The sequence below is a fragment of the Centrocercus urophasianus genome, unplaced genomic scaffold, assembly GCF_019232065.1.
Source record: "Centrocercus urophasianus isolate 14NV4802_14NV808 unplaced genomic scaffold, USGS_Curo_1.0 seq_25, whole genome shotgun sequence".
NCBI lineage: Eukaryota > Metazoa > Chordata > Aves > Galliformes > Phasianidae > Centrocercus > Centrocercus urophasianus.
In genome coordinates this window covers 16,397,126-16,414,314 of record NW_024884811.1, presented here as the reverse complement: position 1 = coordinate 16,414,314, position 17,189 = coordinate 16,397,126, and the positions used below count along the sequence as shown (strand labels likewise).

At 41.4% G+C, this 17,189-nt stretch overlaps 2 protein-coding genes across 3 annotated transcripts in view; both read left to right on the top strand.

The window, feature by feature from the left end:
• Nucleotides 1-27: 27 nt before the first annotated feature.
• BRIX1 (biogenesis of ribosomes BRX1) lies at nt 28-4,425 on the top strand. Its single transcript, XM_042825699.1, has 10 exons — nt 28-212; nt 910-1,021; nt 1,652-1,695; nt 1,925-1,995; nt 2,363-2,412; nt 2,517-2,590; nt 2,689-2,739; nt 2,977-3,078; nt 3,581-3,709; nt 3,996-4,425. Exons 1-10 carry the CDS (start codon nt 60-62, stop codon nt 4,257-4,259), a joined length of 1,050 nt encoding a protein of 349 aa, XP_042681633.1. The 5' UTR covers nt 28-59; the 3' UTR covers nt 4,260-4,425.
• A 2,029-nt stretch (nt 4,426-6,454) lies between these two features.
• The window catches only part of DNAJC21 (DnaJ heat shock protein family (Hsp40) member C21), a 16,622-nt gene continuing 5,887 nt past the window's right edge, over nt 6,455-17,189 (top strand). For both annotated transcript variants that reach the window (XM_042825694.1, XM_042825693.1), the window contains exons 1-7: nt 6,455-6,566; nt 6,829-6,922; nt 9,033-9,153; nt 10,544-10,666; nt 14,959-15,263; nt 16,614-16,768; nt 17,100-17,187. In XM_042825694.1, the coding sequence (XP_042681628.1) occupies nt 6,470-6,566; nt 6,829-6,922; nt 9,033-9,153; nt 10,544-10,666; nt 14,959-15,263; nt 16,614-16,768; nt 17,100-17,187 (983 nt within the window). In that variant the 5' untranslated portion in view covers nt 6,455-6,469. The remainder of the gene's footprint in view (nt 6,567-6,828; nt 6,923-9,032; nt 9,154-10,543; nt 10,667-14,958; nt 15,264-16,613; nt 16,769-17,099; nt 17,188-17,189) is intronic.

Here is a 17,189-nt window from a genome sequence, read left to right as displayed (position 1 = left end):
TTCCGGTGGCGCGGCGAGCGGACGGAAGTGCGAGCGGCGCACGGCGCGGTGCTTCTAAGATGGCGGCGGCCAAGAGGAAACGTGAGCTGGTGGCTGATGGCCGGCCGAAGAAGCGAGCGAAAGGAGCTCCGACCAGATCCGAGCCGGCCGCTAAGGCTGGACCGGAGGAAGCGGCCCCGGGGGAGTACAGCATCCCGGCGCCCGTCTCTCAGGTAGCGGCGGAGTGTGCTGGGCCTAGCTGGGCGGCAGTGGGACGCGGGGTGCCGATGGGAGCTCAGCCGCTGCGCGGGGTTATGAGGGCGTGTTCCAGCCCTCTTGTAACGTAACTGCGAGTGAAAGCGATGTCTGATGGTGCGGCTCCCGCGAAGCTGTGCAAAAAAAGCACTGCTGTGGGCCGTTCGATTAAGCTGCGTTACCACAGTCTGAAAAACATTTTAGGAACGCCTACAGGGGTGTTACATCCAGGCGGTATTGCGCGTGCTTCGCGTCGGAGTTATTCTGAGGGGGCCTCGGAAATGGCTGTAGATGCTGCCGCTTGATTTTCCGTTGAAGCACACGGCACCGCATCGCACGCTCATCCGAAGGGGCCGAGTTCCTCTGCCCGCTACGGGATTCGGGTCCTCCTGCGGAGGAGGAGGGCTTTTTTTTGACATCCATCGTGTGTGGATTTCTTAGTGTTTTTATATGCCTTTTGTAGTAGTGAAAGGCTTTCACGTGGGAACCTCACGAAGCGTCGTGGTGAGCAGTTATGCAAAAAGTTGAATCTCTTCAGAGCTAGAGGTTCTGTGCAGGTGATGAGATTGCTGTGAATGCTCTTTGTTACTGCAGTTCAAATGTGTTTTGTTGCTGTGTTGTAAGATATTTTAAGAAAATTAAATTTCTTGCTTATGTTTTTGTCTTTTTTTTTAGGGTAAATGGAAGAACAAGGAGCGGGTGCTTATTTTCTCTTCCCGTGGGATTAATTTCAGAACAAGGCACTTAATGCAAGACTTAAGAACGCTGATGCCTCATTCTAAAGCAGGTAGGCCTGAGTTATTCTCAGTGCATTTGCAGTCTCAAACCAAGTACTTCTAAGAATCTGTTATTTTACAAAAGTGATAGATAACTGTTTTGATGAGACTGTAGCCTCTTATCCTAAGAACAAACACTTTTTCAGCTGACAAATACAGCATACACTGCATCCTTGTATTCTCTGGGAGATTGCTCCTATGGCTTTTGTCTTGTAAGTGTGCTTTTGTCACTGTATTATTAATTACCTAATTTCATTATAGCATCCTGCTGTGTAAAGTTATCAGGGATTTTTAGTAGAAGTCTGACTTTGTGAATAAAGGGACGTATAAAATACAGTCTGGATATCTGTTACAGTACAGAAAAGCATCCTAGGACACATTCTAGAATTCTAAAAATACATGATAACAGACTAGGCTTATTTACAATTGGATTGAACAAATGATTGAAGGCAGGAGTTGGACTCTATGATCCTTGTGCATCTCTTGCAGCTCAGGATATTTTATGACAGCATGACATGGCTAAAAAGCCCTTGATCAGTGATCTTCCATTCACAGCAGTAAAAACTTGGGCAAACACCATTTTAAAATGTTGTGTTTTAACTTGGTGTTCAGGCCTTCTCCACATTGTTTTTGTTTTCCAGATACTAAAATGGACCGCAAAGACAAGTTGTTTGTAATTAACGAGGTAATTCTGCTTTTAATTTTTATTTTTTGTGTGCAAGAGGTATCCAAACTCCAAAGACTTCTTACTAGTTATAGAGTTGTGTAATTTCATAAATGAAAATTGATACTGAAAAAGTGCTAATGCCAAAGGAAAGTTGTTTTTTGATTAATAAACATTAGGAAGTAATATGGAAAGTTTCTGAAAATGTCTTCATGACTGTATAAATAGCTCTTTGATATATTTTGTGTAGGTATGTGAAATGAAAAACTGTAATAAGTGCATCTTTTTTGAAGCTAAAAAGAAACAAGATCTTTATATGTGGTAAGTAAATACTGCATTTTGTTTGTTAATTGCATTTATATATATCACTGGCAATGCTTCTATCTAAAGTTTGTTACTGCAATGGTGAGGCTGCTTGAAATAGTGCTTAGTTCTAAAGAATACTGCACTTCTGTTGTAGGTAGTGTGAGTTTACAACATGCTGTTGTTTCCACAGGCTACAGAAACATTTTACAAAATTGTTCTGAAAGCAAGTAAGCCTGAGCATCCTAAAGGAACACAGTACTGCTATAAAAGCGACTGAAATTGCTTCCATTCAGAAATAATTTGTTGGAGTGTACTGTAGATATCCAACACAGGTTTATGGCTGCTCTTAAGATTTTTATTTTCTTCTGTCTCTGTTCTGCAGGCTTTCAAATACTCCACAGGGACCATCAGCTAAATTCTTAGTGCAGAACAGTAAGTTGTTTGATATTACTGTGTTTAGACTCTTACTGTCTTATCTGTACAGCTTTATCTAAGTAATAAAATGATCTTTCTTAAAAAAAAAAAAAAACCACTAGTTCATACACTGGCAGAATTGAAGATGACAGGGAACTGCTTAAGAGGCTCACGGCCCCTTCTGTCCTTTGATCCAGTAAGTATAGATCTTACATTTAATGTGTTACATGTCCATTTTCTTTACATTACTCATGCATTTAACTTTGTATCTAAATTTTTTTTTTTCTGTTGTAGACTTTTGACAAGGAGCCACACTATGCCTTGCTGAAGGAATTGTTTATTCAGGTCAGTGTGTAGCTTGGAAATTCTTTCGTAAGTTATTTTAATTTCTCTTTTTGTACCCCACCATACAAATTGTACACTGAGAGTCTGCAGAAAATACTTGAAGAATTAGGGTTGTTCTTAAAGTCACTGGGGCTCCTGTTCTTAAGTATGCAACCTGGAATCAGAGTCTTAATAACTTTAATTAATGCTTGTACCCTTATGACTACAGATATTGAGAAGAGCTGCCTTTTATTTCAGATATTCAGTACGCCACAGTATCATCCCAAAAGCCAACCCTTTGTAGATCATGTTTTCACATTCACCATCACAGACGAGAGGATATGGTTTCGAAATTACCAGGTTAGTTCAGCTCTTCCAGTGGTGCTCAGCAGAGTAACTATATCAAATCCAGTAATTACAATAAAATAAGAAAAGTAATTGTTTTCAGAAGGTGCCTTTTCCTGTATCTTTGGAGATAATTTGTTTCAGTTCTGTCGAGCTCTGGCTGCTCTCTGTTAGCTGTGATTCTGTAATGGGTCTCTTAATAAGAGAAATTCGTAGTGAAAGCATAAGCTTCACTTTTAACTTCACTCAGTGCTTTATCCCAAAGTATGCTAGTATCCCAAAGTATGCCTGCTTTCTAACTGAGGAATTTAAAAATGTGTAGTATTCCTAAATGCTTGCTTGAATCTAACAGAACTCCTCTGTATAAAGATTTGTGTTTGAAAAAGTGCAGCTTACAAATTTCTGTGGCATTGTATCTTGGACTTAAGTTGTTTTATGTTATATTGTAATATAAAGTGCCTATGAGGTCATACACATTGATTCAATCCATTTGAAATAGAGTATTCTTTTACTGCAGATAATAGAAGAGGATGCATCTCTAGTAGAAATTGGGCCTCGTTTTGTTCTGAATCTCATAAAAATCTTCCAGGGTAGCTTTGGAGGACCAACTTTGTATGAGAATCCCTATTATCAGTCCCCAAATATGGTAAGCAGCCTTGTCTTCTCTTCGGCAGTTACTTTGAAGACTGCAAGCTGTATGTGCAAGAGAATCACAAATGCCTTCTCCTGAATCTCTTTGTAATGCCTTAACTGCTTGAGAACAAAATAATTGCGCGAAAATGGAATGAATGCAAAATTCCTGTCAGTGGAAAAGTAACAGTACGTTGTGGATTTTGACAATTAAGCAGAGAAATGTAGCCTGTTATAATAACATCTGATTTCTTGCATCTTGCCTATTTTAAACATTCTATTTTAAATCCTTATTTTTGTAGCATCGACGGTTGATAAGACTGTCAATGGCTGCTAAGTTTAGAGAGAAACATCAAGTGAAAGAAGTACAAAAGATTAAGAAGAAGGAGAGTAAAATGCTTATGGAAGAGGATCCCACTGAAGTGGTCTTTGAAACTCCAGCTGAAGAAAAGCCAGTGGAAATACAGCTTGTGAAACCAGAGTCAAAGGCAATTGTAAAAGATAAAAGGAAACCGCGCAAAATTCAGAGGAAGAAACAAAAAAAGCTTTTCAGAACTGAAGCATAAGCCTAAAAGTTACAGGTGGAGATGCCAAAGTCATGTTTTAGTCTTCTGTAGCTATGCTAAGTATATATATTTCTTAGCTGTATTGACAGAATATTGTGAATACTTGTTTTCTGCAGGTAAAATTAACTGGATTTCAATTCTGAGTAAACAAAGATAAATTTCCTTATTAAGTTTGTACTTTGTCTTTTTTTTTTTGAGAGGATTTTGGGTTTTAAAAAACTTGAAAATGAGAGATGGAAAATAAGGAATTCCAAATATTCCTGCTTTTGCTTTACACTCAGATACCTGTAGGAAATAACTTGCTGTAATACGCACAAGAAATACAGGTTTGTCACAAGTGTTCTTATCATGACAGGGAATTCAAGTCACCTATGCTAGACTTTGAAGCAGCAGGTAATCCTTTGATAAGTTTTAACTTCACATGAATTTTCTTGTTGGGAATGATGGATAATTTTTCTCTCACAGTCTCTAGAAAATGCAAAGAAAAATGGTTTCTTAATAGTTCTTTTCTTTTTAATTAATAGTAGAAAACTTGCCACTTTGCGTATGATAGCTTCTGTATCTAATCAGCTACATAGGACCTGAAATACTTCCACTGGGGTGAAGAGGTAACGTAGCATTCTGTTCTTTTATAACTAATTAGAGGTTCCCTAAAAGTACAAGGTAAACGCTACCTCTGAGTACAAAAACCATGTGCCTGAAACAGAACTGCCTGTAACTTCTAAATGGGAGCGGTGATTTTAGGCACCAATTGTGCTTAACAGAATTCTGCAGTTTTATACAGTTGCTCATGCAGACAACTTCTATTTTCATACAGAGGCTGTCCTCTTGGTTCAGTTATATATGTTTCTCAGAGTAGAGTGATGCCATGTAGGTTTTTTCCATTTTCATGTTTAAAATTTGCTTTCAGTAGAGCTCAGTGTCGTTAGAACTAAAAGCCTTGATTCTGCTGCATCTTAAAATTCAATGCTTCTGTAGCCTGCTGCACACTCATGAGCAACTGGAAGTTCAGAGGTTGGTTTCCTGTTGATTGACATTTCCTCAAAGCTTCAGAGTGGTTGCCTCAATTTGGGCTTTATTTTCATAAAGCTTTTAGGACACTGTCAGTGAGCCTGCCCTTTTGCTGGATCTAAAATGAGTCAGTATGTTTGTAAGTTATTATTTGGGGAAATGAGGATGTAACTTGTCTTTCAACCAAGGTAGAAGGTTGAAACAGCCATATAAATTCCAACCGTAAATCCTGATTCATTTTAGTAGATAGTCGCGGGTCTCTGTGATTATCTTCACCGTTTTCTGCTTTTCTGTTCTGTGACTTGTTTTTTGTTTGAAAACTTCTGTACCCCTTCACAATCTTCCCCAGCTTCTGTGTGTTGGAACTGTTTTGCCTGTGCTCTATTATTATTTGGTACCTCTGTGTGGGCTTTTTGTTTTTGTTTTTTTTTTTCTTCCCAGCCTCTGTTCCAAGAGGAAGATGGTCTGTTAAGCGTTAGGGTTCATTCTCCACAGCAGGTCAAGGGAGATTCAGCATTACCTTTAAAACATAGGAATGGAAGTCTAGTTACACAGGCACCAGCTCAGCTGGCACAGTGTAGCTAATCTAAAGAAAAAAGAGTCTTGGGCCAAACCCAAAGTCTTTGAAGAGCATGAATGTGTCATAACCCGTCTCTTTCCCTGGAAAAACAGTCCACACTGACAGCTTGACAGGAATGATCTCGAATGTGAAAAAGAGCAGGAGCTAACTGTGCACCAGGAGTGCGTCTGCGAGGAGTCCAGAAGTGTGGCTGGGTCACACAGTGCGAGGTTCACGGGATCACACGATATCCCGAGCTGGAAAGATCTGAGCCTAACCTGAGCTCAGCACTGCCACTCATAATCCTGTGAGGAGCTGCGGCCGCCATCAGCTCCCCTCAGCTCCTCTGCTCTGGGCCCAGCGCCCTCAGCCACCCCTAACGCTCGTTGCCCTGCAGAGCCTCATCGCGCTTACAAGGCTTCCTTGAATTCTCTCCACCCGGCCTGTATCACATCACCGGGGCGCCATTCCAGCGCCACCCGCAGCCCCGCTCGCAGCCCCGCCCGGCCCCAGCCGCCTAGCCCCGCCCCCGCCGCCGCGGCTCCTCCCGGCCCGCGCTCCGTACGGCCTCGCGGCCGGCTCCCTGTGTTCCCGCCCGCTGCTCCGCTCTCGCTGCCGGCCGGCTTTCCTCTCCGCCGCCATGAGGTGCCACTACGAGGTGCTGGGCGTGCGGCGCGATGCGGCCGAGGAGGAGCTGAAGCGGGCCTACCGGCGGCTAGCGCTGCGCTGGCACCCGGGTACGGCGCTCCGCGGGCCCGGCCTGCTGCGGACCTGAAGGGGAGGCCGGGCCGGGCCGTGCCGGGGAGAGGGCGGCCGGGCCGCGTGGGTAATGGAGAAGCTCGCGGGGGGATCGGGGCTCGTGTGAAGGCCCGCCCGGTCTGGGAGTAGTGGGCCGGGGCTGCGGTCCCGTGCCGTGTGGCGGCGGCGCCTTTCCTGTTTGTGTGAAGGGTGCCGCTGTCGTGCTTTGAGTTGTTGACGATTAATTCATTTAATTCGCAGATAAAAACCTTGAGAACGCTGAGGAAGCTGCTGAACAGTTCAAGTTAATCCAGGCAGCGTACGATGTGCTCAGTGACCCTCAGGAGAGAGCCTGGTGAGTAAATCCAGCCAGTGGGCTTGAAGATACTTTTGTGTGCCTGTATTGCTTCTTGTATTTTGTTTGTTTTCTGTTGTCGTTTGGCTTTTTTCCCTTCCCTTGCTCTCACAGTGAGGACTTGGAGTTCTCTACTCCCTGGCTTGGAGATCTGGGCTGTAGGTTGGCCCTAGCAGTGCTTTGCCCTGCGTTAAGGATGGTTCCTTTCATGGAATCATTTGAGTTGGAAGACACCCCTGAAGGTGACCTAGTCTGGCTCCCCTGCATCGAACAAGATTACAGCTAAATCTTTGTCCCCAGGGCCTGGTCCAGCTGACCTTGAATGTCTCCAGGGGTGGGGTATCTCGCTGCTTTCTGCAGGGTTGTGTGGGATGAGCGCTGAGGAGTTGCTGGGGCTGGCATTGCTTTCTGCCTCACAGGTGAGAGGTGTTGGTATCCACCTGCTCATCTGTGTATCACCACAGCCTCCTTTGCCTCTGTTCCTGTAATGGTCCTAGTTTGAAATATGTACAAACATCTCTTTGTAAGAGACTGTGAGTTAAATGTTCTGCATAACTTGTTTTTCAAGTGGGCTGAAGCATCCAGCTTATGAAGCCAAGAGCACCTCCACTAAATTTGTCCTTCTATAAAGGAAAGTAGTTTTTCACTTCTAATAGGATAGTTGGTGCTTGCTTTTTCTTTTTTTTTTTTTTTCTTTCCATTGGGTATTTTGGATAACATCCTACCTGCTTATGAAAGCTCATTGTAGCAGCTTGATTAAATGTGTTTTGGGAAGTTGCTGTTACAGATATGATAGTAAGTAAAATGGAGGTCTGGAGGTAGTGTTTATTGACTCAGCCCTTTTTCTGTCTGAAGACTTGAGTATGAAATGCAGATTCCAGAAAGTGAGGTGCATTGAGGCTTAGCCCAGCAGCAGCACCATGCAGCCCTTCACTCACTCCCCCTAGTGGGATAGGGGGAGAGAATTGGGAAAACAAAGATAAAAACTGTGGGTTGAGGTAAAGACAGTTTAATAACTTAGAAAAGGAAGGAATAAAAAGATGATAGAAGAATATACAGAACCAGTGATGCTCTACCAACTGCCAACCTCTAGCTGACTAATGCCCAGTCAGTCCCCTAGTAAGGCAGCCTCTGGACCAAACCCACATCCTGTTTGGTTGTTCAGCATGAACATGATGTGGTATGGAATGTTCCTTTGGCTGTTTGGGTCAGCTGTCCTCGTTCTGTCCTTCCTAAGTTCTTTGTGCATCCCTAGCCCCTCACTGGCAGGGCGGTTTGAGGATCTGAAATATCCTTGGTTCTGTACAGCACTGCTCAGCAACAGCTAAAGCACTGTAGTGTTACTGACATTGTTTTTCTCCCAAAGCCAAAGCACAGCATCGTAGCAGATACTATGAAGAAAATCAGCTCTATCCCTGCTGAAACCCTGAACAGCTATACGTTGAATAGAATAGTTCAGTTGAAAGAGACCTTCGCGGATCATCAGGTCCAAGTGCCTGATCACCAGGCTAACTAAAAGTTAAAGCATGTTACTGAGGGCATTACCCATGTACCTCCTGAACTCTGAGGGGCATGGGGCATCAACTGTCTCACCAGCAAGTCTGTTTGAGAGCTTGACCATCCTCACAGGAGGGAAACTTTTTCTAGTGGCCTGCCTGACACTTCCTCAGCTGCAGCCTTATTTGTGATGGCGGTGTGATATTCCCAGTTTATTTCTGGAAAATTGAAGTTTCCCAGAAGGGTGAGGTTTACTGATGCAGACATTTCTAATTGCCCACAGAACAACACATCCATGCCATCATCCTGGATGTCATGATGCAATAGTAGGCACTCACAACTATATCTGCTTTGCTGCCTGTCCCCTTAATCCTCGCCCAGAGGCTATCATTCCATCTCTAATAGCTATGACTGCACATGGAATAGTTTCTCCCTTACATACAGCCCAGCACCTCTATCTTGTTAACCCTGCCTGTTGCTCCTAAACTTCTGATGACCCTCCTTCCCAGCACAGCAAATGTGGAGTGAAGCAGTACACGTGCTTTTACACGTTACTTGTGTTTTATTGTTATTGGAGAGTATTCATTTTCTTTACATTATTGGTTTTTGCCAGGTATGATAACCACAGGGAAGCTCTACTGAGGGGAGTGAATGGGGACTATCAAGATGATAGTTTGGATCTGCTGCGCTATTTCACTGTTAGTTGTTACTCTGGATATGGAGATGATGAAAAGGTAGGGAACTAATTCATCTTTTTAAGAAATCAATTTAAGTTTTTTGAAAAATGTTGTGGTTTAGCCCAGCAGGTGGCTGGGCAGCACACAGTTGTTTGCTCACATCCCTCTTCCCAGTGGGATGGGGGAGAGAATAATAAAAAAGCAAAGTAGAACTTGTGACTTGGGATAAAACTACCTAGTAATTGAAAAAAGGAAAATAGTTGTGACTGGGTGGATAGGCAGATGTATATAATATCTATAAGGTGACGCACAAGCAGTAGCTTACCATCCCCCAGCCAATTCCCAGCTAGCCCCCCAAGCAGTGGAGTTAGTGAGATGAACTGCCACCCCCTTCAAAACACCTTCCACTTGTGCCATATCATGTGGAATATCACTTTGGCCAGTTTAAGTCAGCTGTCCTAATTCTGTTCCTTCCCAGCTGCGTGGGCCCTTTCCTGCTACAGGCCTTGGCTTTGTACAACACTGCTTAGCAGGAACTGTAAACACTGTGTTGTTAGCATTGTTCTAGAACCAAACAGCATCATACCAGACACTCTGAAGAATACAATTCCATCCCAGCTGAAACTATGACAAATGCCAGCATTTGCTTAGCATTGGGAAGCTGTGCATGGTATTGTTGAGCACAGGTGATAATAACAGTTTTTCGCACAAATACAAATCCTGTGCTTGATGCCTGGACAAGCTTTAATTACTTTTTTTTGTCTGATAATTACTTACTTGTAGTTCCTTACTGAACTGTGCAACTCCAAAATATGTCTGTATTATTTATGTCCATTAAGTAGCGAAGCATTCCAGTGCTTTGCAATAGCGAACATTTGGAAATGTCTTTCACAAGCTGGAGTGCTTTAAGCTGAGGAGAAATGATAGTGGTGCTTGAGGGAAGTGAGCTTCCAAAAATTTAATTTTGTGTTTTACTCATACTTACAAATACTCATAAATCATGAGTATTTTAAGATACTCATGATTTAAAAAGCTCCAGGCGATTAGGAGGACTTCTGCCAGAGAAAATCCCCATCCGTCCGTGTATTATTATGGTAGGAGTAAGTCAGCATCATCTTAACTTAAAAAGTAAAGATATAGTTGGAGTATGTCATAGTAAATTTTGTATTTGGAACTTCCTCAAGGCATCGTAATGTATAATCAGACTCTAGTCAACATTGTCTGCATGCTGTAAGTGAGTTTATTTTTTTACTTAGATTTGGGTATGGATTATTTGAGGTGTGAGAAAGACTAGTGAGTTCTTACAAGACCTTTCCTTCATTTTGAATTGCTTTGCAGAGCTGCAGTTTTTTTCTGAATGTTCTGTAAAGAAACACTACTTACTGTAACTGAGCATTTGTACATTTATTATTGAACAAATTGTGATTTACTTCTTTTAAAATTTCAGGGATTCTTTACAGTCTACCGACATGTTTTTGAGCAAATTGCAAAACAGGAGATGGAATATATGACTCACGAAGATACTGAAGAATTCCCTACATTTGGGTATTCCCACAGTGATTATGACACGGTGAGAGCAAGTATAATGTTGAACTGAAAGTAGCATGGCTGTCATTACTTTGTCTCACACTGAAAGCACAGAAAAAGTTCTTGGGTGACTTCTGAGGCAAATACAAAACCACATTTCTACTGTCTTTTCTACTGTAGTAACAGTACCGTACAGGTGGAGCCTGCATTGTGATTCATAACATTTAGATGAATCAGAATCATTGTTTCCTGTTGGACTGTATTAGCAGTCAGATTTTTATTGGTAAGCTGTCAAGCAAAATTTTGAAGGGCTAATCATCAGTTATGCCAGTGAAACTTAAGTGTAGTGTGCCTGATGCAAGGCCTGAAAAAAAACTGAGCAACAAGCATTCTCAACAAGATGTAAACAGAATAGTTCACCAGTGTTTTAATGCAACATAGGTCACAGCAAAGGATATTAGAAATAATTTTTTTAAATAACACATATAGTATTGTGCTTCATTTAGGGAAACAAAGACTCACTACATAAATGCCTGTTGAAAAGGAGAGACATTGTAGTTGACCTGCCATGTGAGCTCCTGCTATGGCACTCCTGTCATCTACAGCTATTCTGTAGTAAGATTTAATTTTCAGAATTATGCATGTCTGCTTTTGGGATACAGGAAAAGACAAATGCTTAGAGGACACATAAATTCTGCCCATCTAGTTTACCAGTTATTTTTTATAATAGCTATTTTCCTGGTTATTAACTACACAGTTGCAAGACTTATAAGTATTCTGCCTAGCTTCCTGCTTCTCCCTTCATTTTTAGTAGTAGTATACTGTGTAACTGATTATTTATGAAATTTGAATTGATATATACTTCACAAATGAGAAATTTTGATGGTATGAACCTTGGTTGGAGTTAGAAACAATTAGTTAGTTTGACACTAAAGATGCCCAAATGGGTATTTTAATTTCAGGTAAAATTACACAATGGCTTAACAAATCAGTATCTTTCCCAGGAAGCATATATTTAATGTGTCTACAATTGCTAAGATCCATCTGTTCACAGCTTGAGCTTGGAACATCTTTTGGGAGCTTCCCATGTCAAGACTGTAGAATAGATATGGCTATAAACCAGAAACTACTTTTGACAATTAGTAGCTGCAAAATCAGCTGTAATTCTGGCACCATTATCATTAGACATCTGCCTTGTTCATGCAGTTGTGGAAGCAGAATACTCCTTTTTTTTTTTTTTTTTAATTTATTTATGGGATTAAGTGATTCTTTGAATTGTATCATGGAAAATAGCTTCATTTAACCAGGAAAGCCATTATCTCTCTTACCTTATATTCAAAGATATGGTTGGAAGATAGCAGTGTTGTAGTATACCCACTTACCTGTTTAGTAAAGGTACTGTGGGAGAAGGAAAAAGAGATTTAGAAAGGAACTACAGAAGCTAGATCAAGACTTCAGGGTCTGTGACATGAATGTTCTCTGATCCAGCCTTCTGAGTTAACTTGCAGGAGGTTTGGGAAGTGACTCAATCAGTGCCAGGCAGACAGGGAATATGTTCTTAAGTCCATGACTTAACAAGGCTTCACAAGACTAGTTGTAGAGCAATTCTATGTAGAAAAACAGTCAGCTGTGAGTATGTGTAGTAAGCAACAACCTGAGTGTCCAACGTGAGGTGCTTTACAGTGTCCAGGAGACTGGCAGGACAGGAGCTTATATTCAGGTGGCCACATCTCATAGCTCATAAAGCTGATGACGGGATCGATAGTTCAGTCCTGTCATCAGCTGATGGCTCTGCATCCTGTTTACTCACTTTCTCTCATTTTGAAGCATAGATCTGAATAATGTATCACTGCTTACATTGTTGGGCATATAAAGCTGGGTTCTAGTGACAGCAGAGAAGAACTGCATAGCTACTTATCTGCTAGAGGCCACAGCCTTGAGCCTTCACACATAGATGGGTCAATTAGTGGTCAATTAGTGGTCAATTAGTGTTGAGGAGTTAATAGTTGTACCTCTGTAAGGAGAAGAAGAAATATTAATAGGAGACCTGTTAAGCTGTTATGTTGAAGTCCAGAACTTTTTCTGTGAAGTATCCAGAAATACAAAAACAGCAGTGCATGCAGGGATGTAAAGGAGTGTGTGCAGGATGTAGTAAAAAGAAAGTTTAATGAGATGAGTAATTAAAAAAAAAAAAAAAAAAAGTTTCCCAAGTATGCAAAAATGCAGAAGGTTAGGAGTTGTTTGGAGAGGAACAAAATAATACAAAAGAAAATGATATGAACCAGAGTGGCTGGCACACCAGAAGTCTGTGCTGCCATTCAGCAGAACCTGGATGGAATACAGAGATGTATGGAGGGGATCCTGGTGAGGTTCAGCAAAAGTATAGAGTCTTGCACCTGGCGAGGAATAACTGTGTATGCTAGTACAGGTTAGGGACTGGAAAAGAGTTTGGTGGAGAAAGACCTGAGTGTCCTGGTGGACAGCAGGTTGGCCATGAGCCAGCAGTGTGCTCTTGTGGCCCAGAAGGCTAATGGCCTCCTCAGGTGCATTGGAAAGAGCATGGACAGCAGATCAAGGGACATGATACTACCGCTCTGCTCTGCTCTGGTGTCACGGAGTTGACTAGGTCAATCTATGCCTGTGACAGGGGGGCAGTAGGCCCCTGCCCTTCCCTCCCCACCCCAGCCCCACAACATGGGAAGGAAAGAAGGGAGGAAAAGAACAGCAGCAACGATCTATGGAGGAAAACTTATTTTACTATGATACCAGAATGCAAGATAATATAATACAATTTAATTGAAATTGAGACTAATAAATCAGACAAGATGAGAGAGAGAGTTCCCGGGACCCAGTCAAACCCAAAAAGCTTGGAACGGCCAGGAAAGCACCCTCCAGCACCCACTGCAAGGCAGCACGAGAGCACCCCCACCCAGAAGGGCCAGATCCCGTGACTGCTGTAATGTACAGGGATAGGTACCTGGGATTGGGGCATTAACACTTTAATACCCCGTACATTACATGATGTTTTGATTGGAATACTGAAACCCGAAAAAACAAAACACATAAAACCATGACATCTGGTGAGGCCACATTTGGGGAACTGTGTCCACTTGGGGGCTCCCCTGTTCTAGAAAGACAGGGAAACTCTGGGGAGAGACCAGCAGAGAACCAGAAAGATGATTAAGGGCCTTATCTCCCTTCTGAGGAAAGGCTGAGAGACCTGGGGCTTTCAGCCTGGAGAAGAGAAAGCTGTGAAGGGATCTTATCAACACTTAGAAATATCTGAAGGTTGGATGTCAAGTGGATGAAGCCAGGCTCTTTTTGGAGGTGGCTAGCAACAGGACTGGAGGCAGCAGACAAGAACTGCAACACAGGAAGTTCCATCTGAAAATAAGAAAAAAATTATGGAGTTTGAGAGTGACAGAGCACTGGAGCAGGCTGCACAGAGACGTTCTCTGTAGATATTAAAGACCCACATGGATGCTTTCCTATGCAACTCTAGGGAACCTGCTTTAACGCCGGTTGGTCTAGATGATCTGCAGTTGTCACTTTCAACCCCTACGATTCTGTGAAAAGAAAGTCATTATGTCACTTCACTTTATCTGGTGTTTACTCATGAGTAGTAAATAGAATAAGGAAAGATGATTTACTGCTTCTTCTAATGTGAAAGCTAGAGGGTATCATTTTTACCTGCAGTTATGTAGTACAACAAAACAGGAGTAAGTGCATCTTCACACAAATGCTCATTAAACTGAAAGTCACAGCTTCGTGATATTGTATATGATACATTAAAAAAAAGAAAAGCATTAATGAAGGAGAAATTGACTGGAGTTATTAAATGTTCTCACTTTCTCTGGAAGTGGATAGAATATGATGGGAAGAAACACTGTCATGTGTTTGTTTTTTTTTTTTTGGTTGGTTTTTGTGTACTGGTTGTTGATTGCAGTTGGAAATGTATGGAGATATTCATTGTAATTTGATGGGGTGGCTGTTCACAATATGTGCTTATTTACACAATGTCTCATTCCAATTGTGCTTTGAAAGGAAAAGTACAGCAAGGTTAAGTATCTGGCACTGTTGTTAGCACGATCCAATCCTATATGGGGATATGTTTTTAGAAATAGGCATTTGGAAGGCTGTTGATTTGAGAAGGTGTGAAATTTTAAAGATGGTGTTAGAGACTTCTGTAGACCTTGTGGAGATTTACTTATACTCTGGGTAAAAATCTTTGCCTATAGGGAAGACACAGAAGTCCTAAGTTATTTGGTAAGTTTTTTTTCCATGTTCCCCCTAATAAAGTGACTCATTGAATTTTTAATTTTTTTATTTTAACAGATAGTCCACCCTTTCTATGCCTATTGGCAGAGTTTCTGTACTCAGAAAAACTTTGCTTGGAAAGAAGAATATGACACACGACAAGCATCGAACCGCTGGGAGAAACGAGCAATGGAAAAAGAGAACAAGAAAACCAGAGATAAGGCAAAAAGAGAGAGGAATGAGCTAGTCCGTCAGCTAGTAGCCTTTATTCGTAAAAGAGACAGAAGAGTACAAGCTCACAGAAAACTTGTAGAAGAACAGAATGCAGAAAAGCTTAGGAAAGCAGAGGAAATTCGGAGGCAGCAAAAACTCAAACAAGCCAAGTATGTAAATATGGAAGTAAATGTTTATCTTAAACCTGGAGAAATTATCAATGTCTACCATGATATGATTATACTGGTAGCTGTACATGCTCTTTTAACAATTCTTGACCATTTTCTACATTAGTTTTGGTTTCAAGTCAAACCTTTTTATTTGTTCTTAAATGGAAAGAAAGATCCCAGAAAATCAGGGCATAACCTGTGCACTGCATTACTGGCTGTAATAGCACAGAAGCCAGCGTGTGAGGGAAGATCTAAGGAAAAAAGAATGTATGTTGGGGAGTGAAGCAGAACAGGACTATGACAACCTGGACTTTTACCAGCTTCATTTGCCTTGGAACTTTATCTGCTAAAAAGAATGTATGAAAAACAAATGCAGTCTTGCTTTTCCTTTTAATTTGGTAGAGGGGGCCCTTTTAGTGGACTGAATGCACTTTTTAGTGCTTTTGCTTTTCATGAAATGTAAAGTAGATGAATGGGAGCCTGCCAGTCTGAGCAGAAGTTCTTCAAATTAGAAGTAATTTTTATCTGAAATAAGAGGAAATACTCAATTAACAAATACAATTAAGCTTAAATACTTAATTGTCTTGAAATTGCACTCTTGTAGCATTAAAATCATAATTAAAATTGTAAATAAATAATTAAAAATAAATTTAATAATAATAAGTATTATTTAATAATTAAATAAAAATTAAAATAATTAAATTCATCAAAATCGTAATAATTTGCATACATTTGAAATACATGTATTAGACATAATGCTTGGGGTTGGTTGGTTTGTTTGTTTCCTGGGAGAAGAATGAAGCTTGAGGCATGTGTTCACTGACAAACTGGTTAATAATTCTGTACTCAGGACCCAGCTGTAGAAAATTCACCTGTACTGTGGTGCACTGACTGGTAGCTTGGATCCCACTTGTTATTAGGAAAACTGGGTACACCTCTGTAACACAAAGCCAAGCAGGAATTTGCTAGTTATTTTTGCATTGCTGCGCTGTTCATTGGTTTGGATCTTACAGCAGGTAAAAGCAGTTAAAGTACCTTTAAGGTTGAGCTGACTTTCTCTGTTGTGAGCTTGACATTTACCATGTGCTCGTACATTTCCTGCATGAAATTCAAGCAGGATCCGCTTACGTTAATATCTCCTTACTAGCAGTGTCAGTGTGACCACTGGCACCGTAAATTACCTGCTCAGATTTCCATGCCCTACAAACAGTTCTTTGCTCCATCATAATAAATTCAGAAATTTCCACCTGAAGTACCAGAGAAGACCAAGCTATCTTTTAAATAATACTGTTTCTGTAATTCCAATCTAATAAATGCCACATAGAAATTACTGTATTTTTCTACTTAAAGGCTTGCTGAACAGTATAAAGAGCAGAGTTGGATAACTATGTCAGATCTGGAGAAAGAATTGAAAGAGATGGAGGCACAGTATGAGAAGGAATTCGGAGATGGATCAGATGCTGAAGTTGAATTGGAAGGACAGGAGACCAAAGAAGGCGTTGAAGGTATGCGGCGTGGGGGTGTGAGCTGTATGAATTGTTCAGTGTGAGTACTGGCTCACTGCACTTGGAACCCCAGGTGCATGTGGTGAACGTCCCCTGTCTCCAACGCTGGTGTGCCAGGTTAGAAGCTGGGTGTCTGATGTTTTCCATCAAGCATGAGAAGATGTAAAGCCGTTAGTTAGTTAAGGCGTTAATTATCTTGATCTCTCTGCATGTGAAAAATAGCGAAGGAGCTGAATGTCAATGTTGTGACTGTTTCCTGGGGCTTTTAATAGCAACTAACCTGAAGATTGCTCTTCTGACTTTGTCTCTTCGATCCCATTGATTTCTTCAGACAAACTGAATGATGTGGCTGAAGAAGCTGAATATGCTGATGATCTCTACTGCCCTGCTTGTGACAAAGTGTTAAAAACTGAGAAAGCGT